Source organism: Anastrepha ludens, chromosome 5 (assembly GCF_028408465.1).
Source record: "Anastrepha ludens isolate Willacy chromosome 5, idAnaLude1.1, whole genome shotgun sequence".
Lineage (NCBI taxonomy): Eukaryota > Metazoa > Arthropoda > Insecta > Diptera > Tephritidae > Anastrepha > Anastrepha ludens.
In genome coordinates, this window is record NC_071501.1 from 17,266,062 (window position 1) to 17,291,446 (window position 25,385).

The window sequence follows — 25,385 nt, forward strand, 5'->3', positions numbered from 1 at the left end:
TACTAGTTATCGGGAAGCGGAAGGGCCATAATTATCAATATTGATAGTTCTCATGCAGCTAAAATGACACCCAATAAATGGGAAACTCTCCCTTTATATGTGACTGGGAGTTTACTTCGAATCGAAACTCATTCGTCATGCTTGCTTTTGTTATCCATAATTTTTTCTGCATGTATTTTGATGAGATAATACACTTTTAAGTTCCCAGACGTACATTTCATTTTGATGTGCTCAAAGTTGATTTATCAAAACGGTACATAATGGAAATGCACCTATAAATATACCGGTATCTGAGTACTACTTCTAACATTTTATACACTTTCATTTTACCAGTGCATTGTATTGGTTTGTAAATAGATAAATAATTAATTACATACATATATTGCTTTGCACACGCTGATTAATTCATAATTTGTAAATTTATAGGAATGTAGTATGATTTTTGTCGCTGTACTTTAATATCAGCAACAAACCGCGATCTTTATTTTTGGAACATTTCTTAGTTCTTATTTAATTTTATTTTTATTTTTCAGTAAGAGCGCTTCAACTTTTGAACTTTTTTTGAATAAAACACAAACGGTTTGGCTTTTTTAACTAATTTTTTTTTTTTATTATCGAGTTTGAACATATACATTTAAGTATGCAATTCGTTTTCTTTTGCATGACCACCGCGTGCACGTTTTACGAAGTCCAATTGTTGAACCCAATTTCCGACCACTCTTTTGCATAAATCGGCCGAAATTCCAGCAATTTCGCGTTCAATATTGGCTCTGAGCTCACAAATCGTCGCCGGCTTGTTACTGTAGACCAATGACTTCACATAACCCCAAAACGGGACGGCTTGTTAAATGGACCGTAAAATATTGCGTCGTTCGCCCTCCCTATCGGAAAAAAGTTGAAGCGCACCTATTGAATAACGCTATATATATGAAATTAGTCTGATGAGCAATCATTCCCACTTCAGTTGTGGCTGTTATCGAAACGATTCCGACAAAAACCAACATTTCAGTGTATGAAGAGTCATGGTGTGATGAATGTATATTTGTTGGTGTGGCATAGCCAGAAATTTAAACCCTAGATTTCCAAAAAAATGTCTAGTAACCTCTCACCACACCCTATGCCAAGGGGAAGGCTGGATCATTGAAAAATGGAATCGTTCATGAGATAGAAACTAAAAGCTGCCACGCTTCTTATTCCTCCGCCATAAACAAAATTGTAAAACACTGAACTTTGCCCGAAAATATTGTTGTCGGTATGAAACTAGCGCATACTTTGTTCATACCAATTTTCAAATTATCTATGCCTTTTAGAAAACAATCTTATATTTATTTAAACGAATTAACTTTCCAGAGCACATTGTTTTATTTTACCAAAACGACGATTGTATATTACTCCTTTCCGAAAAGTTGCCCGCGTCTAAACTGTTCTCTTTAGAAGTTGTTTGAATTCTTGAAAGTATTGTTTCAGCAGACGTATTTATCGTTGTCAAGGAATTGGACTGGTTGGCACCAACAGAATAATCGGACGAAAGTTTCAATTTCCTACCTAATGAAAAATTACCGCTCTGTTTGGAGACAACAGGAATTAGATTTTCAGCAGATTGCGTTCTGTAAGGAATTCAAATTTAATTGAATTTAATTTTTAAGATATTTTTTACTTACACTGTTTTTAATACAGACAATCTGGGTATATTTTTCGTGTAAGTTTTTTCTCCTGAAGCCTCTAACGTAGCTAATTCTTCCGGATGTGATTTTCTTTTGTGAGTCCGGCAATTGGCCCCAGTTGCAAAAGTTCTGTCACAGAAGTCACATGTATAGGGTTTTAGACCACTATGGAGTATTAAATGATTCTTCAACGTTTTGGCTCGTTTAAATGCTCGTCCACAATAATCACACTTATGACGCATAATATCAGAATGTACGAGCATATGACGATTAAACGTTACGCGTGAATTTAACTGCAAGCCACATTCTCTGCAGATGTGCTTACTCGAACTGTGTATCTCCATATGATTCTATAATCAATCTTTAAATGAATCTGATTTTACCCGTAAATATATAGTTGCTACTTACTTTTAGACGCGACTCATTTTTAAAACCTTTCTTACATATTTCACATTCAAAAGGTGCCAGGTCAGTGTGTATAAGCATATGTTCTCGTAGTGTAGTTTCGGTTCGAGTACCTTCTCCACATTCTTCACAAATAAATGGACGAATATCTTCATGAACAAACTTTATATGTCTGGCTACATAATCTTTTGTTTGGAATTTCCGATCACATTGTGGGCATGGAAATATTCGCTTTTCCGACAGTGGCTGATGTGTTTTTATGTGACGATTTAGTTTGTATCCAGTTTTGAAAGATTTATGACATTGAGGACATATGAAAGGATCTAATTCATATACGATGCCATGACTTTTCTTCATATGCACACGATAATTGCCAGGACGTTGGAAGTGAAGTGAGCAAGTGCTACAAAAGTATTTGTCATCAGTTGACTTTCCCTCGGTACCAGTATTACACTTTTCTAACTTTTTGCCAAAACTATTTTTGTTAGATCGTTTACGATTAGTATCAATTAACTTCAATTTCTTATCTTTCTTTGACGATCCTCCCTTTTCATTTGTGTTTATTTCGGTTTTTAATAACTTATTCTGTGCATTCAGAGGTATGAAATCAGATAATTTACCATCATTACTTTCTCCATCACATTCTTTTATTGCACAAAGAGTCTGGGTTTCAGAGGTTTCAACGATAACTCCGCCTGCAAAAGGATCTTCACCTTCCGTGCCTTCAAATTCAAGGGCATGACTACCTTCATCGGCTTGGATACCATCACTTGGAATTTCCGTTATTAATTTGATTTCAAAATTGTGCATGTCTGCTATACTTGCTTGGTCAAACTTCTCAGTAAAACAATCTTCCCCATATCGGTTCATATATAACTGAGCTGGATCTTCCTTCAAAATTCCATATTTCAGTCGAGTAGACTGAAAGTCTACATTATTACCGATCTGTGAACTTTGCAGTTCAGCATACATTTCTTGAACTTTAACAACACGTTCATTGAAATCTAAAAGGGTTGTCACCAATGAAATGCACTCTGTGCATAATAATTTGGGCAAATCGTCATCGTGTTTTATCTGAAGGAAATATACAATCATTACGAAAAAGTAAAAGGATGAAGTGATTCATTTAAAGTTTATTCATACTTGTACGTAAAAATATTTTCCTATTGCTACGGCCATTGTACATCTATTATCGTCACTTTTGCCCCCCGAGTAAGTTATTTGTGGTTGATGTTCATAGAAAATATTTTCACTGTGTGTATCAATCTTTGCGCAAAGTCGACACCAATAGTGCCAATCTGCGGAAGCGGATGCGGAGGTAGAAGTGGAGTTGTAGTCTTTTCCGCCGACTGATGCATTTCCTGTCTGCATATTTTGCTCTCCTTTTTTATATTTACTAATTAATGAATCGCGTTGCGAGTTGTTTATATTTCCTTCAATCTTTCAGTGGATGGCGATGATACTTTTATTTTCAGAGATGAAATTTCATCGATAGTTAAATACGTTAAATAACATCATGCGATCTGGCATGGCTAACTATCGGGTGTTTTCTTAAGAGCTTGAGAACTTGAAATGATAAAAAACAGAAATATAAATATAAATTTTTTTGTTATTGTCTGGTAGATAATTACATGGCATTTATTTTTTGAATATGATATTCGGCATATGAGTTACATGGTCTATTCGATCAGTTAATCGCGCTGTATGGCAAGTTCTATAGTCGGTATTTAATTGTTTAATTGTTGGAAACAAAATTTCAGTCGCCATGGTTCGATAGCGATCGCCATTCATTGTAACGGCAGCTCTTTCCTCATCTCGAAAGAAATAAGGACCGATGATGCCGCCAATGCTCCTTGCATTTTTCGAACAGTTTTATTTATTTTTTTCAAGGTAAATTTTCAGAATTTGGAAGTGTTGTTCTATTTAGTATTAAACGATTCATGATGACTTGCCCAACCTTACTTACTGAAACCTTACCTAACTAACACAGTTTGCCGTTCTGCTAACAAACCATAGTTATGACGTACGATGCACTAGACACGGCTAGTTTACTAGTTATCGGGAAGCGGAAGGACCATAATTATCAATATTGATAGTTCTCATGAAGATAAAATGATACCCAATAAATGGGAAACTCTCCCTTTATATGTGACAGTTGGCCGTGAAACTCGTTTGAGAGTTAGCAACACTATCCATCTTACCAAATGCCGAGCTGCCAGAAATAAGGCGCCAAAAATAATTCTCGAAAACATTCCGTTTGTCCGTTAATGCAAAAGTGACGTCGTTTATATCTTTATAATAATTTTTTCTAAAATAAATTCAATTATAACGAAATAAAAGACATTAAAGGCCTTTGTTTTTATAATTTTCCCAAAGCATCCTATTTCAAAGCCTCTCGAAGTTCTTCGCCAGTGTCTTGAAAATTTATTTCTGAATAATAATGAATGCTTTGTTTAACATTTACCTGACAGTCAAATAGCAGATAACCTTTAAATTTTTATAACTTACAAGTACAATAGTTAACAAACAAGTTAGTTAACCATAAAATATTTATATATACAAATTTACATATAAAAACCAACACCCAGTTTTCAATAAAATTAAAAATGAAATGACGAACTAAAAGTAGAAGCCGAAAAGGATATAAGAGACTTTGGAAACTTTAAAAACTCCCCTTAATTAAATTATTACATTTCAATTGTAAATAGCTCAAAACAAATAAATATAAACATATAAATAGCTACATTTTTCCATTACCGCAAAAAGGGAACACCTTTCGTTAATTATTTTTAGTGACTAACTCTGGCAACCCGCCATTTCGACTATCAGCTGTTAATCAGCCCAGTGATAGGCAGAATACAAAGAGAGAGTTTAGCATTAAAAGAGAGAGTTTATCTAAGGAGAGAGTTTCGCATTTAGTTATCTACTTCTATGATCTTGCCTTGAAAAATAAACGATTAACAAGGTTTGAAAATTTATTTCGGAAATTAAATGCTCGAACGGGTAGGTTGGTCTTCAATTTGAATTCAATATGCTGTATACTTTGTGTGTTGTAAAATTGGGTTTTCCTAATATTAAGACATGTTGTAAAGTATATTTTTACAAGTTGAGCGTACCACTTGATACATCTTATTGTAAATACATATCTCGACTCGATAAGACTCGGGGAATAAGCTTCTGGGAGTTTTCTTCGAATCGAAACTCATTTTTATTAAGCATATAAATAAAACTATTGCTGATTAATTCGTCGTGCTTGCATTTGTTAGCCATAATTTTTTCTGCATCGAGGAAATTTGATTGCATGTATTTTGATGAGATAATACACTTGTATGTTCCCAGACGTAAATATCAGCTTGATGTGCGCAAAGTTGTTTTAAGCAAAATGGTACGTAATGAAAATGCACCTATAAATATACTGGTATCTGAGTACTACTTCTAACAGATAAATGTATTGGTTTGTAAATAGATAAATAATTAATTACATATATTGCTTTGCACACGCTGATTAATTCATAATTTGTAAATTAATAGGAATGTAGTATGATTTTTGTCGCTGTACTTTAATATCAGCAACAAACCGCGATCTTTATTTTTAGAACATTTCTTAGTTCTTATTTAATAAATTGTTCTATATATGAAATTAGTCTGATGAGCAATCATTCCCACTTCAGTTGTGGCTCTGTTATCGAAACGATTCCGACAAAAACCAACATTTCAGTGTATGAAGAGTCATGGTGTGATGATAGCATATTTGTTGGTGTGGCATAGCCAGAAATTTAAACCCTAGATTTCCAAAAAAATTTCTAGTAACCTCTCACCACACCCTATGCCAAGGGGAAGGCTGGATCATTGAAAAATGGAATCGTTCATGAGATAGAAACTAAAAGCTGCCACGCTTCTTATTCCTCCGCCATAAACAAAATTGTAAAACACTGAACTTTGCCCGAAAATATTGTTGTCGGTATGAAACTAGCGCATACTTTGTTCATACCAATTTTCAAATTATCTATGCCTTTTAGAAAACAATCTTATATTTATTTAAACGAATTAACTTTCCAGAGCACATTGTTTTATTTTACCAAAACGACGATTGTATATTACTCCTTTCCGTAAAGTTGCCCGCGTCTAAACTATTCTCTTTAGAAGTTGAAAATACTGTTTCCGCAGACGAATTTGTCGTTGTCAATGAACTGGAGTTGTTGGCACCAACAGAATAATCGGACGAAAGTTTCAATTTCCTACCTAATGAAAAATTACCGCTCTGTTTGGAGACAACAGGAATTAGATTCTCAGCAGATTGCGTTCTGTAAGGAATTCAAATTTAATTGAATTTAATTTTTAAGATATTTTTTACTTACACTGTTTTTAATACAGACAATCTGGGTATATTTTTCGTGTAAGTTTTTTCTCCTGAAGCCTCTAATGCCGCTAATTCTTCCGGATGTGATTTCCTTTTGTGAGTACGACAATTGGCCCCATTAGTAAAGGTTCTGTCACAGAAGTCACATGGATAGGGCTTTAGACCACTATGGAGTATTAAATGGCCTTTTAGCGTTTTGGCTCGTTTAAATGCTCGCCCACAATAATCACACTTATGACGCATAATATCAGAATGTACGAGCATATGACGATTAAACGTTACACGTGAATTTAACTGCAAGCCACATTCTCTGCAGATATGCTTACTCGAACTGTGTATCTCCATATGATTCTATAAACAATCTATAAATGAATATGATTTTACCCTTAAATATACAGTTGCTACTTACTTTTAGACGCGACTCATTTTTAAAACCTTTCTTACATATTTCACATTCAAAAGGTGCCAGGTCAGTGTGTATAAGCATGTGTTCTCGTAGTGTAGTTTCGGTTCGAGTACCTTCTCCACATTCTTCACAAATAAATGGACGAATATCTTCATGAACAAACTTTATATGTCTGGCTACATAATCTTTTGTTTGGAATTTCCCATCACATTGTGGGCATGGAAATATTCGCTTTTCCGACAGTGGCTGATGCGTTTTTATGTGACGATTTAGTATGAATCGAGTTTTGAAAGATTTATGACATTGAGGACATGTCAAAGGATCTAATTCATATACAATGCCATGTATTTTCTTCATATGCTTACAATAATTGCCAGGTCGTTGGAAGTGAATTGAGCAGTTGCTACAAAAGTACTTGTCGTCAGTTGACTTTCCCTCGGTACCAATAATACACTTTTCTAACTTTTTGTTAAAACTATTTTTGTTAGATCGTTTACGATTAGTATCAATTAATTTCAATTTCTTATCTTTCTTTGACGATCTTGCCTTTTCATTTATGTTTATTTCGGTTTTTAATAACTTATTCTGTGCATTCAGAGGTATGAAATCAGATAATTTACCATCATTACTTTCTCCATCACATTCTTTTATTGCACGAAGAGTCTGGTTTTCAGAGGTCTCAACGATAACTCCGCTGGCAAAAGGATCTTCTCCTTCTCTGTCTTCATATTCAAGTGCATGACTAACCTCATCGGGTTGAATATCATCACTTGGAATTTCTTTTATTAATTTGATTTCAAAATTGTGTATGTCTGCTATACTTGCTTGGTCAAACTTCTCAGTAAAACAATCTTCCCCATATTGGTTCATATATATCTGAGCTGGATCTTCCTTCAAAATTCCGTATTTTAGTCGAATAGACTGAAAGTCTACATCATTACCGAACTGTGTACTTTGCAGCTCAGCATACATTTCTTGCACTTTAATTACACGTTCATTGAAATCTAAAAGGGTTGTTACCAATGAAATGCACTCTGTGCATAATAGTTTGGGCAGATCATCATCGCCTTTAATCTAAATGAAATATATAACCGTTACGAAAAACAAGGAGGATGAAGTTACACATGTGATGTTTATCCATACTTGCACACAAAAATATTTTCCGATTGCGACGGCCATTGTACATCTCTTATCATCACTTTTTTCAACAGTATAAGTCATTAGTGGTTGATGTTCATAGAAAATATTTTTACTATGTATATCAATCTTCGCGCAAAGTCGACACCAATGGTGCCAATCTGCGGATGCAGAGATGATGTTGTCGCTTTTTCCGCCGACTGCAGTTCCTGTCTGCATAGTTTGCTCTTCTTTTTATGTTTACTAATGAATGAATCGTAACGCTACTTGTGTATATTTTATTCCATCTTTCAATTGGTGTCGATGGGGCACCTTTTATTTTTAGAGGTGAGATTTCATAGGCATTTTCTTCGACTTTATTGAAGTAATAAAATATCAAAATAGAAATATAATCGGTGGAAATCGATTAAACGCTGTTTGTTTTGCAGCTCTTTAACAGCTTTTTCCTTTTTTATTATTATTACTTGCTGTTAATATCGATGATGAGGGAAAAATGTAAGTTAAACCTAAGATTATACTATGTTTTATAGTGATACAGTACATGTACGAAGAATGCTGCTAGTGTGGCAATCCTGACTTTATATAAATCCGGGTTGTTTCAGTTAATCAGAGCCGACTGCCGTGGTCTTACTCTATCTTTGTGGTTTGACAGCTAATTTCGATAAATTTGCTATACAAATTTGGGACGACGATTTATTCCGAGGTTATAATTGATTACATTAATTTGATCATAGATAATTGAGACCGAATTAGCTACAAATAAATGAAAAAATTCGTTCCCAAAATTTTGAGTGATGAAATATTTAATTCGAAGTGTAGTTGGGAATTGAATTACGAATGAAAGAGCGAATTACGAATAGAAGTGCGAATTAGGGGCCGTGGGAACCAAGCATGATGTTGGTGTCAATCATAATCAAGAAAACTTTGTCTATCTCCGATAGCACAAGGCAAATAATCGATGCATTTCGTTTGGTACGCAACTCGAAAAGTGATGAAACAATTTCGACTCGGAAATTCCTTAAGATCGCATAAAATACTACATTTGACCTAATATTAAGATTAATGAATATTATATAATTATATCTAATGTGAGGGATTCTGCTGTTTCCGTGGCGCCGCAATCTTATGGCGGATTCTTATAGAACTCGACAAAAGAAAACGAAATGAATGAGTAACATTTTTTCATTCCCATGGCAGCCGGTTCTATGTACCGGAATGACTCGGGTTTTTCCCGACCAAGGGCTGCCGCCCCAGTATACTAGCCCTGTCTAGTGAAACCCATATCATCCCACCCCTTACGTCACAGGAGCAAACTCTCGCAGCAATCCTGCTCCAAATACTTCTCCTCAGAGCTGGAATCGAATCCAACCCTGGGCCAGAAGTATTCTATTGCTGCGTCTGCCACAAACGGCTTCACCCGAACTCCACCTCGGTTAGGTGCAACAAGTGCAACGGGTGGAGCCACCTTAAGACCTGCTCGGGTCTTAAGCCACATAGGGAGTGGTCCACACGTATGTGGCCACGTGTTGCTCCCGCCAGCAGGCGTCTGATGCCTCCACGGCTAACACACCCCCTGATAGGCCGGCACTACCAACCGCCACCACTACCAACACCTCCACGGTGAGGAGCCTATCGGAGCAACACAACTCCCCTTCAACCCCTCCCCTTCCTTCCAGCTCCAACCCCAGTGCGGGGACAAACCAGCAGCTCCTGGTCCCCCGCACAATCTGTTCCGTGTGTCAGTCCGTAATACCTCGGAATCTGGTAACAGTCCAGTGCAATTCCTGCAATGGCTGGTGCCATTTTCGGAGATGTTCCGGCCTGCGCACCACCCGTGAGTGGACAACTGCCTACGTTGCCCCCTGCTGCAGAGCTCTGCACCCACTACCGCCCTTGGAGGCGCGGCCGCCCACCACCATCAGGCCGCAACAGCCACAGTGGATTGCGCAGCAGGCCCAACGCAGACAACACCACGCGTCCCTCACCCCCCGAATCACACTGACCTCACCGAGAAGCTTCAAGCTTCTCCAATTTAACTGCAACGGACTTACGAGTAAGGTCGACGAGATAGTCGACTTTATGAGCCGGCACAGTATTAAGATAGCTGCGGTCCAAGAAACAAAGCTGCACGCTAGGTCATCTCTGATCACCAGGGATGGCTATAACGTGCACAGACACGATCGCGAGCGAGACAATGGTGGTGGCCTAGCGTTTATAGTCCACCACACTGTGCAGTATCGTCTTATCGATGAAGGAATCGACCGCAGGGACAGCACCTTAGAATGTCAAGGCATAGCTGTCCGGTCAGGCGATTCCGAGCTCGAAATATAATATTTAACATATATATACCCCCTGTCACCTGCTGCCCGGCAGGATATCACCCTGATATAGGTGCGCTCATCAGAGGTGAAAACCGATTGGTTGTAGGTGACTTTAATGCGCATCACGATCTTTGGCATTCAAGCCTGCTAAATGATCGTAGGGGACAGCAACTGGCAGAGCAGATAGACGACTCGACATTCAGCACAGTGAACGACGACGCCCCCACCAGGGTAGTGGGCAATTACAGCAGCTCGCCTGACCTAACAATTGCTAGCGCTGGTCTGATAAATAGCATAACGTGGCGACCTATGCTATCGCTTGCATCAGACCACTTGCCCATTATCGTCTCGATCGAGAGACCTGCTGACTTCGTTTCCGCGAATCACCGGTCCTATTTTAACTTTAAAAAAGCTAATTGGGCCGGCTTCACGGAATTCACCGAGGACACCTTCGCCGCTCTTCCCATCCCCACTGATGTGCGCGTAGGCGAACGCGCATTCCGCAAGGTGCTCACAGCTGCTGTGGCTCGCTTCATTCCAGCTGGAAGTTATAAGGACATTCGTCCGCATTTCCCAGCCGAAGCAGCCAGTTTAGCAAACGAGCGTGACCACCTACGCCAGGCCGATCCCGGGGATCCCCGCATAAGGGATCTCAATTTGGAGATCCGGCAACTGGTAAACCAGCATAAGCGGACTAAATGGGTTGAGCACCTGAAGACCTGCAACCTCACCTCTGGGGTGAGTAAGCTCTGGTCCACCGTTAGGTCTTTGTCAAACCCGACGAAGCACAACGACAAGGTGGCTATCACCTTCAACGGTTGCACTTCGTCGGACCCGAAGAGATGCGCGAGCTATTTTAGCCGGCTTTTTATATTGCATCCTCCGGGCGACAGAACCAAGCGTCGTGCTACCAGAAGGCTGCACAAACTGACGAACAACAGTGCGCCACTTACTTTCTCCGGTAATGAGGTTCAGGGGGCCATCAACAAGTCGAAATCATCGAAAGCCATTGGCCCTGACGGTTTGAACGCGCTGATTCTGAAGCATCTGGGACCCCTGGGAGTACGATTTCTCACAAGGGTTTTCAATCTGTCCATGGCCAGTCTCATCATCCCTGACAAGTGGAAAGCAGGGAGAGTGGTCCCACTACTGAAACCTGGGAAACGCGCCAACCAAGGGGAGTCTTATCGGCCGATAACTCTCCTTTCCCCAGTAGTGAAGACACTTGAAGCCCTCCTACTCCCACTCTACACGAAACACCTGGCCCCAGCCCCACATCAGCACGGTTTCCGACGAGTGCACAGCACCACCACTGCACTCACCGCCATAAACGCCCAGATAAATCGCGGGCTTAACCAAAACCGCCCCTGCGAGAGGACTGTCCTAGTAGCGTTGGACTTGAAAAAGGCTTTCGATACAGTCATCCATTCCACGCTACTAGATGACATTTATCAGTCGACACTCCCGCCAGGGCTGAAGAGGTGGTCCGCGAACTACCTGAGCGGTCGGCACTCGTCAGTGATTTTTCGAGATCAAATGCCAAAGCAGAGGAAGATTAAGCAAGGCGTACCGCAGGGTGGTGTCCTTTCACCCTTGCTTTTTAACTTCTACATCTCGAAGCTCCCCCAACCACCAGCGGGAGTTTCCCTGATCTCATACGCTGACGATTGCACGATAATGGCGTCGGACAATGACATCGATGGCCTGTGTTCCAAAGTGAACAACTACCTCACCGACCTTTCTCGCTTTTTCACTGCGAGGAATCTCCAACTTTCCCCCACCAAGTCCACGGCGACCCTTTTCACCACCTGGACAAAGGAGGTCAAGCTGTCCCTTAAGGTAAAAGTCGACGACACACCAATTCCGACTGTGAATAACCCCAACATTTTGGGTGTAACCTTTGACAGCTTGCTCTCCTTCTCTGCGCATACAACCGCAATTGCCACTAAAGTCCAAAATCGCAACAAGGTCCTCAAATCGCTGGCCGGCAGCACTTGGGGCAAAGACAAAGAACTGTTGCTTTCGACATTTAAGGCAATTGGCCGGCCGGTTCTCAACTATGCTGCGCCTGTCTGGTCGCCTGGAACTAGTGATTCGCAGTGGACTAAGCTACAGACCTGTCAAAATACCGCCATTCGGACAGCGACCGGGTGCCTCCTGATGTCACCTATCCAACACCTTCATAACGAGGCACAAATGCTCCCAGTTGCGGAGCACAACAAATTGCTCAGCAAGCAGTTCCTGCTCGGATGTTACCGTAGGTCTCATCCCTGCAGACACCTACTTGAGCCCGAGCCGCCTCCCAGGCATGTCAGGAGACACCTCCTAGACTACGCTGGCGATATCCAGGACAAGACTGACCGTAACCTACTGGACCGGACAGTATTTAGACAGTCTATAAACGACATTCACCGGGAGACCGTTACCACCTTCTTGAACTCCCGTCCTGTGAATGCCGTAATCGGAGTCCAACCACCACCTATCGCAGATGAAGAGCTCCAGCTTCCCCGTGAGACCCGTGTAACACTGGCACAACTACGTTCTGAATACTGTAGCAGGTTAAACTCCTACATATCCAGAATCGACCCCGACATACCAAACACATGTCCGGCATGTGAAGGTACCCCGCACGACACTAACCACCTCTTCACATGCCCCCTCAAACCGACTCATCTAACCCCCCTCTCCCTTTGGACCCAACCTGTCGAAACAGCATGTTTCCTGGGCCTACCCCTAGATGAGCCAGACGAAGACGAACGATGATATGCCTACACTGACAGGGCTACCTATGCTGTTAACAACAACAACAACAACAGTAACATTTTTTGATATCTCGCTTAGTTTTTGAGATATTGAATAAAAATACTGTGGATTGCTTAGCCGGAGTTGGACAGATGAGGGTTATTTTTTTGAAGCGCGGCCGAAGGCCGCCCCCGCAAAAAGAAGTTCTACGCAAAAATACTGTGAATTGCGTAGCCGGAGTTGGACTGATGAGGGTTATTTTTTGAAGCGCGGGATATCGAAAAATTTTACTCCTATATTTTGTCTTATCTCGCCGAATTCTATCGAAACTGAAGAAAAAATTATTATTATTATTTTTTATTTAATATCTCGAAAACTAAGCGAGATATCAAAAAATTTTACTCCTTCATTTCGTTTTCTTTTGTCGAGTTCTATAAGAATCCGCCATTAAATTGCGGCACCACGGAAACAGCAGTATTGCCCTAATGTGTACTCCATACCAATGTGCAACACATATTATTGGGTTGGGGAATGAGTTCATAGCGTTTTTATATTTTCTTTCATTTTGCAACGATTTGTTTGCTCTTTGGTAAAGGGTAAGGATTCATTAGATAGAACTCTTTCTGCTCTACAAATCAATGTTAATTGTATTTATTTTTATTTACTTTTTTAATATTTTTGAAGCTTAGAAATGGAGTACCCAGGAGGCAAAAATCAACGCTCTTCTTTGCTTTTCATCGAGATCAAAAAGGTGCTGAAGCAGCCCAAGACATTTGCGACGTGTATGGAGTCTACAGCACGGAAATGGTTTGGAATGTTCAAAAAATGGCTACTTTGACGTCGATAACACGTCCCGCAGCGAAAGGCCTAATATATTTTTTTATATAATATTAATCTGAGCTTCTCCGCAGGCTACATCAAGAATTGTTAAAGAGCTACTCTTGTCTGACACACGGAACAGGCAATGTGGGGGACCAAGAGCTGCTTGTTCCCACGACGGTCGGTTCTACGTAACCGGAACGATCCGGATTTATATCCGGCCAAGGACTGTCACTCCAGCAGCATTCTCCGTCCATGTATGGGGAATGTTTATGCTACTACAACAACAACAATATCCGGCCAAGGACTGTCACTGCAGCAGTATACCCCGTATATGTGTGGTGGTTGTTTATGCTGCTACAACAACAACAACCACCAAGAGCTGCTGTTCAAAAAACAGAATTAAAGACCAATTTCAACGAATCTAACCGTTCAGAAGATGAAATTGGTCACTTTAAGTAGCAGATACAAAATGTTTATAAATGAACGCTTGATTAGTTACAGAAGTAATGGATACCCTTGAGCGAATACAACATTAAGTGGATGAACCTGAAAATTTTTAAAAAGCTGGCTTCAAAGATTTGCAATGTTGTGTCGAGTTTTTGACTAGAAGAAAAATAGTTATTAATGATGCAAAATTATTTGATGGATATTGCATTTTAATTAGTTCTTTGCAGTCGCAAGTTGATGATTTTTTAGGCATTGTATGCCACAAGGTTCCGTGGTTTAACCCTTCTCAGTCTTCTTGTATATGTATATTACTTCATCGCAAAGGGATGGGACTTCAGCATTGATATGTAGCTCAATCCCTTTGGCTGGCATGCTTTGCTGCGCGTCATTCCGTACACACTTATCTATACTAATATTATAAAGAGGAAAACTTTGTTTGTTTGTTTGGTTGTAATGAATAGGCTCAAAAACTACTGGACCGATTTTAAAAATTCTTTCACCATTCGAAAGCTACATCATCCACGAGTAACATGGATTATATTTTATTTTGAAAATAGGGCTCGAGATATAGGTCAAAACGTGGACCCGGGTAACCTTCGGACGTGTATGTACAATATGGGTATCAAATGAAAGCTGTTGGTGAATGCTTTAGTACAGAGTATTTTTCATGCCGCTCCGTGACTGAGGTCTCGAGATATAGGTCAAAACGTGGACCCAGGTAACCTATGGTTGTGTATGTACAATATGGGTATCAAATGAAAGCTGTTGATAAGTGCTTTAATACGGGGTAATTTTCATACCTATTGATGACTAGGGTCTCGAAATATATGCCAAAACGTGGACCCGCCGTGTCTTTGCACCGAATTAAACCAAACTTACGCACATTGTTAAGTAAGTATTGAAAATGGGTTTCGTAAAGTTTGGTTGTAATTCGGACTGGCACTGGCAACGGGTACAGCGTTCTTTTGAACCAGCCATAATGTCGCTTACTTTTTTAACGCTTGGGGCGGAACTGAACTGTCAAATTGACAGCGTGAGTTACAATGTGTCAATATTTATTTCTGATTTGGATGCCATAAGGAAAAAACGTAAGTGCAACATGTAAAAATTGTTTGTGAATTTTTTTGGAGTGGACTTTGGAACAGTGAATAATTTCTTACGAAATTTGAGAATTTAATGTGAAATCCGAATGAAATTATGTGTTCGAGGAAAAAAAATTTTTTTTCGTTTTTTTTTTTTTGAAAAATATAAATGGATAATGGTTAAAAAAGCTCCAATGCTTAATAAAACATATAAATTGAAACGAAAAATTCATGGATGATCAGGAAAAAAGACGATTGTTTATTCATATGCGTTGATTTGAAATTTAAAAACAATCTTCTTTTTTCCTGATTTTCAATTTATATTTTATATTTACTCAAAAACAAATAGAAAAACAAAAAATATTGTTTATGCCAAAGCGCTTGAATAAAGAATAAAGAAATAAATAATATGAAAATCATATATTTTCTGTTCTAAACCATATCTATTCTATTTTAGTGTGCCCAGCGAAGGGGGCCGGGTTTGCTAGTATTATATATGTATATAATTGGTGCTTACATACTTTTGGGGTGTTTAGCCTAGCGCTTTCTCCTACTTGTAGTGTACCTCTTGATGTTGTTCCACAAATGGGGGGCTTGAAAATTGGGATTAAAAAATTAATTCTTTCGAAACACAAACGAAAGGAAAGGAAGCTCTGAAACCCGTGTGATACAATATGTAAAAACTTTGTAAAATCTATGCCAAGACGTTTTATGAAAGGAAAAGGGAGTTTTGCAATATGTTATGAATGCATTAACACGTTCACGCCGGCGCTGTTATTCATGGTCTTCGCCCACAGACGGCAATGTTTACAATTTTTCGCTCTATCGGAAGCGATTGCAGGTCATAAAACGAAATTTTTTCGTAAGGGTAGTCGTTTATAGCATCTCATCTCATAGGTACCGTCTAATAAAGTACCATTGGTGGTACGCGCTGCCAGATGACGCAATCTTGTGCGGGCCACCGGTGGTACACGCCGCCCCATGAAGCAATCTTGTGCGGGCCACCGGTGGTACGCGCCGCCCCATGAAGCAGACTTGTGCGGGCCACCGGTGGTACGCGCCGGCGTGAACGTGTTAAATTTTCTATGAATATTCGTTTGGACATAAATCCCATAGTTTTGTTCATTTTTATTTTTCAGTATAAAAATGTTGAATGTATATATAATTTTCTAATGTGAATAAATGGAATATACACTAAATAAATGGCAAGTGCTTTTTTCGAAATTTTAATAACTTACAGTTCCGAAATTCTGTTTTAATGTTTAACAGTGAGTAAGTACCACTAAGGGTTTGAGTCGTTGTGCGTATGATATTGTTGTTTTAGTCGAAGAAATACATTTGGAGGTTTGCCTATCGCTATTATTTAGAAACCACTCTTTCTATTTGAATTTTTATACCCTTGGTTTACCAGTTCTTTTTTCGTAATGTGTTTAAATGCGTGAAAAGCAATTTTAAAACTATATAATCACAAATTTTTTCACAATTTTTTAATGAAAGACAAGTGTATATGATATTCGTTCGCTATCATATCAGCAAAACCGAGGTTTTTGTTGTTGTAACAGCATAAACGTTCCCATGCATGTTTGTGGACAGCTGCTGGAGTAAAAACCTTTGCTTGGATATAAATCCGGGTTGTACCGGTAATGTAGAACTGACTCTCGTGGGAACGAGCAACACCGAAGAAATATTGTGGATGGCGAAATCGTACACATACTTTAATTTTTTAAGATAATAGCGAAAATCTAGTTTTATTTTATTTTTATTTTTTTTATTTATTTATTTAACAAACGCCAATCGGCAATATACATACAAATAAAAAGAGGGTACAGAATCAGAATTTATAGGGGGCTGGTAAGTAATACAATGATAAAGAATATGGGACAGACGGTTCTTGAGAAAAATCTATAGGATGATATTTTTGGCATTTCGCAGAAAAGTATCGTAGGTTCCACCATAGAAATCGAGAACACCATGAAGTGAGTTGACGCTGATGGCTATTCTATTGCACGGGCCGTGATAGACGTAGCTTTTGCAAGTAGCGACTGTTTTCAGTAGACGACTATTCCTAAGAGTGAGACCAGCCGGGGCAAGCTCGAAGGAGCTGCGTACTTCCGGGGCATCAATAATACCATTAACCACTTTATAGAAGAACGCCAGATCAGTTATGCGACGGCGAGCCCGCAGACTGTTGATGTTGTACTGAGTGTAGATATCTTCTGTAGCTGAAACGGTCGATGATGAATGTCGGAAGGCTAAAGTCTTGCAGAGCTTACGCTGCACTCTTTCAAGTCTAGTAATGCCTGCTTCAGTGTATGGATACCAGATTATGGATCCATACCCCAGTATTGGAAGAACTTGAGTTTTGAAAAGACAAATCAGGGAGTAGGGATTCTTGAAGTCCTTACTATTCCTAGTTATAAATCCGAGTATCTTAAAAGCTCTCTGAGTTATTCCGTTTTCTCCACATTTGTGGTAATAAGTTCCTGCAACTTATAGATGTGCTAAAACAGAAAAAAAATCGAAAATATTGGCCTATGTCGTTCTCATTGGTGGGTAGAAGCTCATAAAAATATTGAGTTCCATGAGTCATATCAATCTAATTCAAATTTTATTCAGATCGGTTATTAATGTATCTATGTTAGAAAACGTCCTTACATTTATTCAAATTACTTTACAGAAAAAAAATATTTTTTTCGCTTTCCAAAAACGTTAAATGGTTGCCATCGTTTCAACTGTTCTCTTTCAAAGTTTTATCTATTTCAATTAATGTATCTTGCGCAGCCGACGAATTGGAATATTTTGTGCCCCCAGTTCTCTGTTTGGAGACCACAGGAACAAGATTTTCAGACGTTTGTGCTCTGAGGGAAATCCAAATTTAATTTAATTTATTTTTTAAGATAATTTTACTTACACAGTTTTTAATACGGCCAATATGGGTACATTTTTCGTGTACGTTTTTTCTCCTGAAGCCTCTAAAGCAGCTAGTTCATCCGGATGCGATTTTTTTTTATGAGATCGGCAGTTGGAGGCATTAGTAAATGTCCTATCACAAAACTTACATGTATACGGTTTTAGTCCACTGTGGAGTATTAAATGACTTTTTAGTGTTTTGGATCGCTTAAATGTTTGCCCACAATAATCACATTTGTGGGGCTTAATATCAGAATGTACGAGCATATGACGATTTAACGTTACACGTGAATTTAGTTGCAAGCCACATACGCTGCAGATGTGCTTACTGGAACTGTGTATCTGCAAATGAACCTATAATTAAAATATCAATAATCATTACCTTACGCCATAAATATCTGCATATGTAATTATTTCTTACCCTCAGACGCAACTGATTTTTAAAACTTTTGTTACATATTTCACATTCAAAGGATGCCAAACCAGTGTGCATAAGCATATGTTCTCGTAGTGCAGCTTCCGTTCGTGTACCTTTACCACATTCTTCACAAATAAATGGACGAATGTCTTCATGAACAAACTTTATATGTGTGGTTACAGAACCTTTTGTCTGAAATTTTCGGTCACATTGTGGGCATGGAAATATTCGCTTTTCCGATAGTGACTGATGCGTTTTTATATGATGATTTAGTTTGAATTCCGTATTGAAAGATTTATGACATTGAGGACATGCCAAAGGATCTAATTCATAAACGATGCCATGTCTTTTTTTCATGTGCATACGAAAATTGCCAGGACGTTGAAAATGAAGTAAGCAGTTGCTACAAAAGTTTTTGTCATCAGTTGACTTTTCCTCGGTGCCAGTAATACACTTTTCTAATTTTTTGCCAAAGTTACTTTTGTCAGACCGTTTACGCTTATTATCCGTTAACTTTAACTTATTCTGATCATTTAAAGGTATGAAATCAGAATGTTTACTATCATTATTTTCTCCGTCATAATCTTTTATTGCACGAAGAGTCTGGTGCTCAGCGGTCTCAACGATAACTCCGCTAGCAAAAGGATCTTCACCTTCCGTGCCTTCATATTCAAGTGCATGACTAACCTCATCGGGTTGAATATCATCACTTGGAATTTCTTTTATTAATTTGATTTCAAAATTGTGTATGTCTGCTATACTTGCTTGGTCAAACTTCTCAGTAAAACAATCTTCCCCATATTGGTTCATATATATCTGAGCTGGATCTTCCTTCAAAATTCCGTATTTTAGTCGAATAGACTGAAAGTCTACATCATTACCGAACTGTGTACTTTGCAGCTCAGCATACATTTCTTGCACTTTAATTACACGTTCATTGAAATCTAAAAGGGTTGTTACCAATGAAATGCACTCTGTGCATAATAGTTTGGGCAGATCATCATCGCCTTTAATCTAAATGAAATATATAACCGTTACGAAAAACAAGGAGGATGAAGTTACACATGTGATGTTTATCCATACTTGCACACAAAAATATTTTCCGATTGCGACGGCCATTGTACATCTCTTATCATCACTTTTTTCAACAGTATAAGTCATTAGTGGTTGATGTTCATAGAAAATATTTTTACTATGTATATCAATCTTCGCGCAAAGTCGACACCAATGGTGCCAATCTGCGGATGCAGAGATGATGTTGTCGCTTTTTTCGCCGACTGCAGTTCCTGTCTGCATAGTTTGCTCTTCTTTTTATGTTTACTAATGAATGAATCGTAACGCTATTTGTGTATATTTTATTCCATCTTTCAATTGGTGGGGATGGGACAACTTTTATTTTTAGAGGTGAGATTTCTTCGACATTTTCTTCGACTTTATTGAAGTAATAAAATATCGAAACACAAATATGTATAATCGATGAACATCGATGAAACCCCGTTTCCACACCGCTTTCGCAAGTAGCTGTGACAGCTCTTCTTCCTATTATTTCTTATTTTATTATTATTATAGTCCGGGAGCCAGGGGTCGATTTTGGATTGCGTTTTTATACCGTTAAATGCTTGACTATACTTGTGATTTAGCTTTCATGAATAACGAAAGTGAATGTCAGCTGGCGCACCCGTGGTGGGTGTGATTACGGGAGGGTACGAAACGTGTCGAAAAAAAATTTCTACCAACTCATTTTATACCGGCTGAATTTTTTTTCATGTACCTATTGTTGACATTTAGTAGAATAAAAAAAAAATATTCAGCTGCGCCGTAGAGGGGGGAAAATACGTCAGCTGAACGCAATGATACATTCTTGCTTCGGCTGACGGTCTTCCCACCGCTATAAACGCAGCTGACCATCCTTATTATATTTTCATATGTGTCCAAAATTCTGTAAAAAAATTTCAATCGGCATAAAGTAGTTTTACTTTTCAATTTTTTTTACAAGTTCACCTGTTCAGCTGACGTGTTTTCCCCTCTTACCGCACAGCTGACTATTTTTTTTATTCTACTAAATGTCAACAATACATGAAAAAATTTTCAGCCGGCATAAAATGAGTTGTTAAACATTTTTTTCGACACGTTTCGCAGCATCCCACGCACGTACCCACCGCTACTGGACCAGGTGACGGTTGATTTCGTCATCCATTGTATTCAGTATTCAAATCAGTCGGCATGAAATGATGATGTCAAAATAACCCCTGACTCCCGGACTATTACCTGCTGTTAATATCGGTGATGGGGAAGAAGTAGTTTAAAACTAAGATTATACTTTGTTTTATGGAGAAGATTGTAAAAATTGATTAACTACATTTTCCAGTAATATAAGCATATGACAGCAGTTTTTAGAAGATGAAATACATATGACAGTCATTGGCTGGATATAACAGCTAATTTCGATAAATTTGCAATATAAATTTTGGAAGACAACTATATTTTCGTAGCTCGGAAGATAATTGAGACTAAATTACCTACAAATGAAGGGGGAAATCAGGCAAATGAAGGCAAAATCAACATCTCCTGTGAATTTCATTGGAAAATTCGTAATATTTCACTCAAAACAAGTGACGCGGCATTGTAAAGAGTCCTAACCAACTTGTTTATGAAAAATCACTGAATGGCTGCGTAATATTGTGATTGGTGACATTTGAACTAAAGAAACATTTTCATTAGTTATCAGTCTTGATAGAATACAAGATAGCGCATCCCGAATTACCCCGTGTCGTAAGAGCCCATGAATAAACAAGCAAAAGGAAGGGAAACGAACTGCATTTGGAGGCTCTGTATTAATTTAAATTAATTCGCCTTGGTTCCTATATAATACACTTTTTAACTCCTATTGCCGTAAAAAGTAAACCGATATTGAACTTATAATTATATTTTCCTCCGGAGTGTGTCAATACCGGCAGAGTAATCGTTTCGACTTTTGTTGTGGCTGCGTTACCGTACCAATCCGGACAAGGACCGTCGCTTCACCAGCATTTCCAATAAATGTATGGGTGGTGTTACTTCATTCGACCCTTGACCTACCCGTGACTTCACTTCGCCCGACAGGTTAATAAACTACTACATCAACGACCCTAATGGAGACCTTACAGTCCTGCTTCAACTACTCTAATTGTTGCCGATGGTGATATCGCTCACATACTTTGAGATTTTGGAATGATATCGAATATCTAGTTTTCTCCACAGAAAGATAGATCGTTGAAAAGTGGGGTCCATGCCCTTCTAATTGGGGGGAGAAGCGCATAAAAATATTGATTGCATATTAAACTAGTTAAAATTTTATTCAGATCGGTTTACAATGTAGCCGTTTTGAAAACTTCCTTGCATTTATTCAAACTACAGAATAAATAAGTGTTTTTCTTTTCCAAAACGTTTAAAGGCTGCCAACGTCTCAACTGTTCTCTCTCATACTTGTATCTATTTCAATTAATGTATCTTCCCCTGCCGATGAAGTGGAGTATTTCGTGCCGTCAGTTCTCTGTTTGGAGATCACAGGAACAAGATTTTCAGACGTTTGTGCTCTGAGGGAAATCCAGATTTAATTTAATTTATTTTTTATGATATTTTTACTTACACTGTTTTTAATACGGCCAATCTGGGTACATTTTTCGTGTACGGTTTTTCTCCTGAAGCCTCTAACGCAGCTAGTTCATCCGGATGCGATGTTCTTTTATGAGTTCGGCAATTGGCCGCATTTGCATATGTTCTGTCACAAAACTCACATGTATACGGTTTTAGTCCACTGTGGAGTATTAAATGACTTTTTAGTGTTTTGGATCGCTTAAATGCTCGTCCACAATAATCACATTTGTGGGGCGTAATATCAGAATGAACGAGCATATGACGATTTAACGTTACACGTGAATTTAGTTGCAAACCACATACGCTGCAGATGTGCTTGCTGGTACCGTGTGTATCCAAATGAACCTATAGTTAAAATATCAATAATCATTAACTTGCGCCATAAATATCTGCATATGCAATTGTTTCTTACTTTCAGACGCGCCTTGGTTTTGAAACGTTTCTTACATATTTCGCATTCAAACGGTGTAAGGTCAGAGTGTACAAGCATATGTCCTCGTAGTGAAGTCTTCGTATGTGTACCTTCACCGCATTCTTCACAAATAAACGAACGAATATCTTTATGAACATACTTTATATGTGTGGATACAGAGCCTTTTGTTTGAAATTTTCGGTCACATTGCGGGCATGGATATAATCGCCTCTCCGACAGTGGCTTATGTGTATCTATGTGGCGATTTAATTTGAATTTAGTTGTAAAGGTTTTATGACAATGAGGGCAAGTCAATGGATTTAATTCGACGGCGATATCATGTTTTTGCTTCATGTGAATGCTATAATAGTCAATTCGTTGAAAATGCAGCGAGCAGTCATGACAGGAATATTTGTGGCCTCTGTGCCCTTCTTTATTGCTACTCAAATCCGTTTGCAATTTTTTTTTGTGCCTTCTCGTGTGTCGTTCTTCGGAATTATTTTCAATTAACTCGTCTCCGGCTATTTGAAGGCGTTTTTTTTTATTAAGATCATTTCTCGAATTAATACTTTCTACATTGCTCTCCCTATTTTCAATCACATCACCAATAGGATCTTGAATTCCACTTTTATGTTCGATCTCGTCCAAAAATTCTGTGCTTTGTACTTCCTCTGATATTATTTCTGTCATAGGAATACCGTCCAATGATTTTGCTGTCAATATATCGGGATCATCAGGAACAAAATTGTTTTCAAGGTCTGACTCTTCTTCTGATGAATTAAACTTAAATAACTCATCGCTAACCAAATTATAATGTACTCGGATTATCCGGTTTCGGTCTTTGGAATATCGAATATCATCGTACATATTTTGCACTTTGTTAACACGGTCAACGAATTTAACCAAGGCCGAAACTAATGAAAAACATTGTCTACAAATGCAATGGGGAAGATCCTCGTCTCCCTCAATCTAAACATATAATAAATATAAAATCAAATATGTATTTGTCAATTAGAATGTTTATTTAAATAGTTACGTGAACTCGAAAGAACTCCTCTATGAATTCCAAAAGTTGAATGTTACCATCATTGGAGTTTGCGAATGAAGCGTTTTCATTGCCTTCTGGAAATATGTTGATATTTCGAGCATCTTCTTTAGCACAAAGGCGACACCAATGTTTCCAGTCATCATTCGCCGCCATATTGGCTCTGTACGTTCCGAAAATATTTGACATGGAACAAAGTTTTTCTTTTTATTTATTTTTAACTTACTTCGAAGATTGAAATGTTTATGTTGGCTTTTGTACAAATATTTCCGACTTCACTAAACTGTACGTTCATGTATGTAATTTGTTCACTTTCTATTGTTTTCAATGATTCGTATGGTGCTCACACTCACGAACATAAACGTTCGTTCCGTGCCAGCTGGCACAAATAAACTAATAAGAGCTCCATGTAAATGAAAAATCACCACCGTTCTGTTCCGTAGTATCGTAAATCGTGTACGTGGGTAAATGAAAAGTTTTGGATTGTTCCGTAAAAGCGTGTCAGCTTATTGCTTTCTCACCAAGCATAGATAACTAGATGTGAAACTTATTCATTTTGAGAGAGAGCGCGCCCATGAGGACGTTTCAAAACTTGGTAGCACTCACACATTATGGGATTTTGAACAGCTGATAGGCGAAATGGCTGGCTACCAGAAGAAACGCGCCAAAAATAATTGACGAAAACAGTTCCTTTTTTCATAGTGGAGAAATGACGCGTTGAAATGTTTATAATTATTTGTCTTTAAATTAATTCAATTGAAATGTAATAATTGAAGGGAGTTTGTAGAATCCAAAGCTCGTTATATCCCTTTCGACTTCTACTTTTAATTAGTCTTATGTACATAATGTAATTTTATTGAAAACTGTGTGTTGGTTTATGTAAATTTGTATTGTATATACGTAAATATTCTATGGTTGAAAAGCGTAAGTGAGGGAACCGAATTTGTGTTTGAGATATTTTACAAAAAATTAAAGGTAATCTGCTTTAACTTATTCTATTCGTTGTTTGAGAATTTTTTTGTTATCCAATTTCTGTGTTATATTAAAAAATCGCAATAAGTCATGTTTTTAATTATAACTTATATTTTTCGCGTTCATTACTTTATTATTATTAAATTACTTTTGTATTTCAGTTTTAAATAATTTCATTTACATATAAATTTTTAAATTTTTTGCTTATTTATGTACATATTTCATACGCACTGTGCTTATTTTTAGTATATGTAGCTGTTTACGAGTGATATAAGGTTATTGGGCAACCGCACACTAAATACTAACCTCAATGATGGTGTGGAAACTAAAAATTCCAGACCTTTGGTTCAAAAATACCCAATTCATGTTTCTACCGGTGTGGCAATATTGGAAAATGTTATAAAAAATGCACATTTTTCAGCGCTCTCACGAGAAAAAGAGTTTCACATCTAGTCATCTATGTCACCAAGGATGATAGATACCGGGCTTGGTCGTCAGTAACCATACTATATAAGTATATATTTGGCTTTATGTCAGCCTATCAGCTGATTCTGTCAAATGCGCTCAGAGCCGAATAACGGTCTGCTAGGTAGCACACCTCTGAAA

The 25,385-nt window shown here is 38.3% G+C and overlaps 5 protein-coding genes across 8 annotated transcripts in view; 1 reads left to right on the forward strand and 4 right to left on the reverse strand.

The window, feature by feature from the left end:
• LOC128864425 (zinc finger protein 600-like) overlaps window positions 1-25,385 on the forward strand; it is an 86,443-nt gene that overhangs the window by 8,310 nt on the left and 52,748 nt on the right. The window lies entirely within an intron of this gene.
• On the reverse strand, window positions 1,305-3,528 carry LOC128864426 (zinc finger protein weckle-like). Its single transcript, XM_054104080.1, has 4 exons — window positions 3,213-3,528; window positions 2,073-3,143; window positions 1,662-2,014; window positions 1,305-1,607 (listed from the first exon to the last, which is right to left on the reverse strand). Exons 1-4 carry the CDS (start codon window positions 3,438-3,440, stop codon window positions 1,367-1,369), a joined length of 1,893 nt encoding a protein of 630 aa, XP_053960055.1. The 5' UTR covers window positions 3,441-3,528; the 3' UTR covers window positions 1,305-1,366.
• On the reverse strand, window positions 5,667-8,305 carry LOC128864427 (zinc finger protein weckle-like). The gene is made up of 4 exons (XM_054104081.1): window positions 7,979-8,305; window positions 6,839-7,909; window positions 6,428-6,780; window positions 5,667-6,373 (listed from the first exon to the last, which is right to left on the reverse strand). Exons 1-4 carry the CDS (start codon window positions 8,189-8,191, stop codon window positions 6,145-6,147), a joined length of 1,866 nt encoding a protein of 621 aa, XP_053960056.1. The 5' UTR covers window positions 8,192-8,305; the 3' UTR covers window positions 5,667-6,144.
• On the reverse strand, window positions 17,181-20,211 carry LOC128864431 (zinc finger protein OZF-like). 3 transcript variants are annotated; one of them, XR_008454684.1, is made up of 5 exons: window positions 19,798-20,200; window positions 18,718-19,728; window positions 18,298-18,650; window positions 18,042-18,244; window positions 17,181-17,887 (listed from the first exon to the last, which is right to left on the reverse strand). XR_008454684.1 is itself a non-coding variant. In XM_054104086.1 (4 exons), exons 1-4 carry the CDS (start codon window positions 20,008-20,010, stop codon window positions 18,115-18,117), a joined length of 1,695 nt encoding a protein of 564 aa, XP_053960061.1. In that variant the 5' UTR covers window positions 20,011-20,208; the 3' UTR covers window positions 17,898-18,114. The 3 variants fall into 3 exon arrangements, 2 of the variants coding, with proteins under 2 accessions (XP_053960061.1, XP_053960059.1); XM_054104086.1 differs by lacking the exon at window positions 17,181-17,887 and having other exon boundaries at window positions 17,898-18,244; window positions 18,298-18,638; window positions 19,798-20,208; XM_054104084.1 differs by lacking the exon at window positions 17,181-17,887 and having other exon boundaries at window positions 17,899-18,244; window positions 19,798-20,211.
• On the reverse strand, window positions 21,956-24,329 carry LOC128864434 (zinc finger protein 626-like). Of its 2 annotated transcripts, XM_054104092.1 has the most exons (5): window positions 24,034-24,329; window positions 23,799-23,970; window positions 22,763-23,731; window positions 22,343-22,695; window positions 21,956-22,289 (listed from the first exon to the last, which is right to left on the reverse strand). In XM_054104092.1, the coding sequence occupies exons 2-5, from the start codon at window positions 23,961-23,963 to the stop codon at window positions 22,160-22,162; spliced, it is 1,617 nt and encodes a 538-aa protein (XP_053960067.1). In that variant the 5' UTR covers window positions 23,964-23,970; window positions 24,034-24,329; the 3' UTR covers window positions 21,956-22,159. The 2 variants fall into 2 exon arrangements, with proteins under 2 accessions (XP_053960067.1, XP_053960066.1); XM_054104091.1 differs by having other exon boundaries at window positions 23,799-24,329.

Coding starts and splice junctions, on each gene's coding strand:
- LOC128864426 (XM_054104080.1), bottom strand. CDS start 3,440: ATGCAGACAGGAAATGCATCAGTCGGCGGAAAAGACTACAACTCCACT. Junction 3,144..3,212: donor GAAAATATTTTTACGTACAA/GTATGAATAAAC, acceptor TATTTCCTTCAG/ATAAAACACGATGACGATTT. Junction 2,015..2,072: donor AAAATGAGTCGCGTCTAAAA/GTAAGTAGCAAC, acceptor GATTGATTATAG/AATCATATGGAGATACACAG.
- LOC128864427 (XM_054104081.1), bottom strand. CDS start 8,191: ATGCAGACAGGAACTGCAGTCGGCGGAAAAAGCGACAACATCATCTCT. Junction 6,781..6,838: donor AAAATGAGTCGCGTCTAAAA/GTAAGTAGCAAC, acceptor GATTGTTTATAG/AATCATATGGAGATACACAG. Junction 6,374..6,427: donor TTGTCTGTATTAAAAACAGT/GTAAGTAAAAAA, acceptor AATTCCTTACAG/AACGCAATCTGCTGAGAATC.
- LOC128864431 (XM_054104084.1), bottom strand. CDS start 20,010: ATGCAGACAGGAACTGCAGTCGGCGAAAAAAGCGACAACATCATCTCT. Junction 18,651..18,717: donor AAAATCAGTTGCGTCTGAGG/GTAAGAAATAAT, acceptor TTTTAATTATAG/GTTCATTTGCAGATACACAG. Junction 18,245..18,297: donor TTGGCCGTATTAAAAACTGT/GTAAGTAAAATT, acceptor GATTTCCCTCAG/AGCACAAACGTCTGAAAATC.
- LOC128864434 (XM_054104091.1), bottom strand. CDS start 23,996: ATGTCAAATATTTTCGGAACGTACAGAGCCAATATGGCGGCGAATGAT. Junction 23,732..23,798: donor AGGAGTTCTTTCGAGTTCAC/GTAACTATTTAA, acceptor TTATATGTTTAG/ATTGAGGGAGACGAGGATCT. Junction 22,696..22,762: donor AAACCAAGGCGCGTCTGAAA/GTAAGAAACAAT, acceptor TTTTAACTATAG/GTTCATTTGGATACACACGG.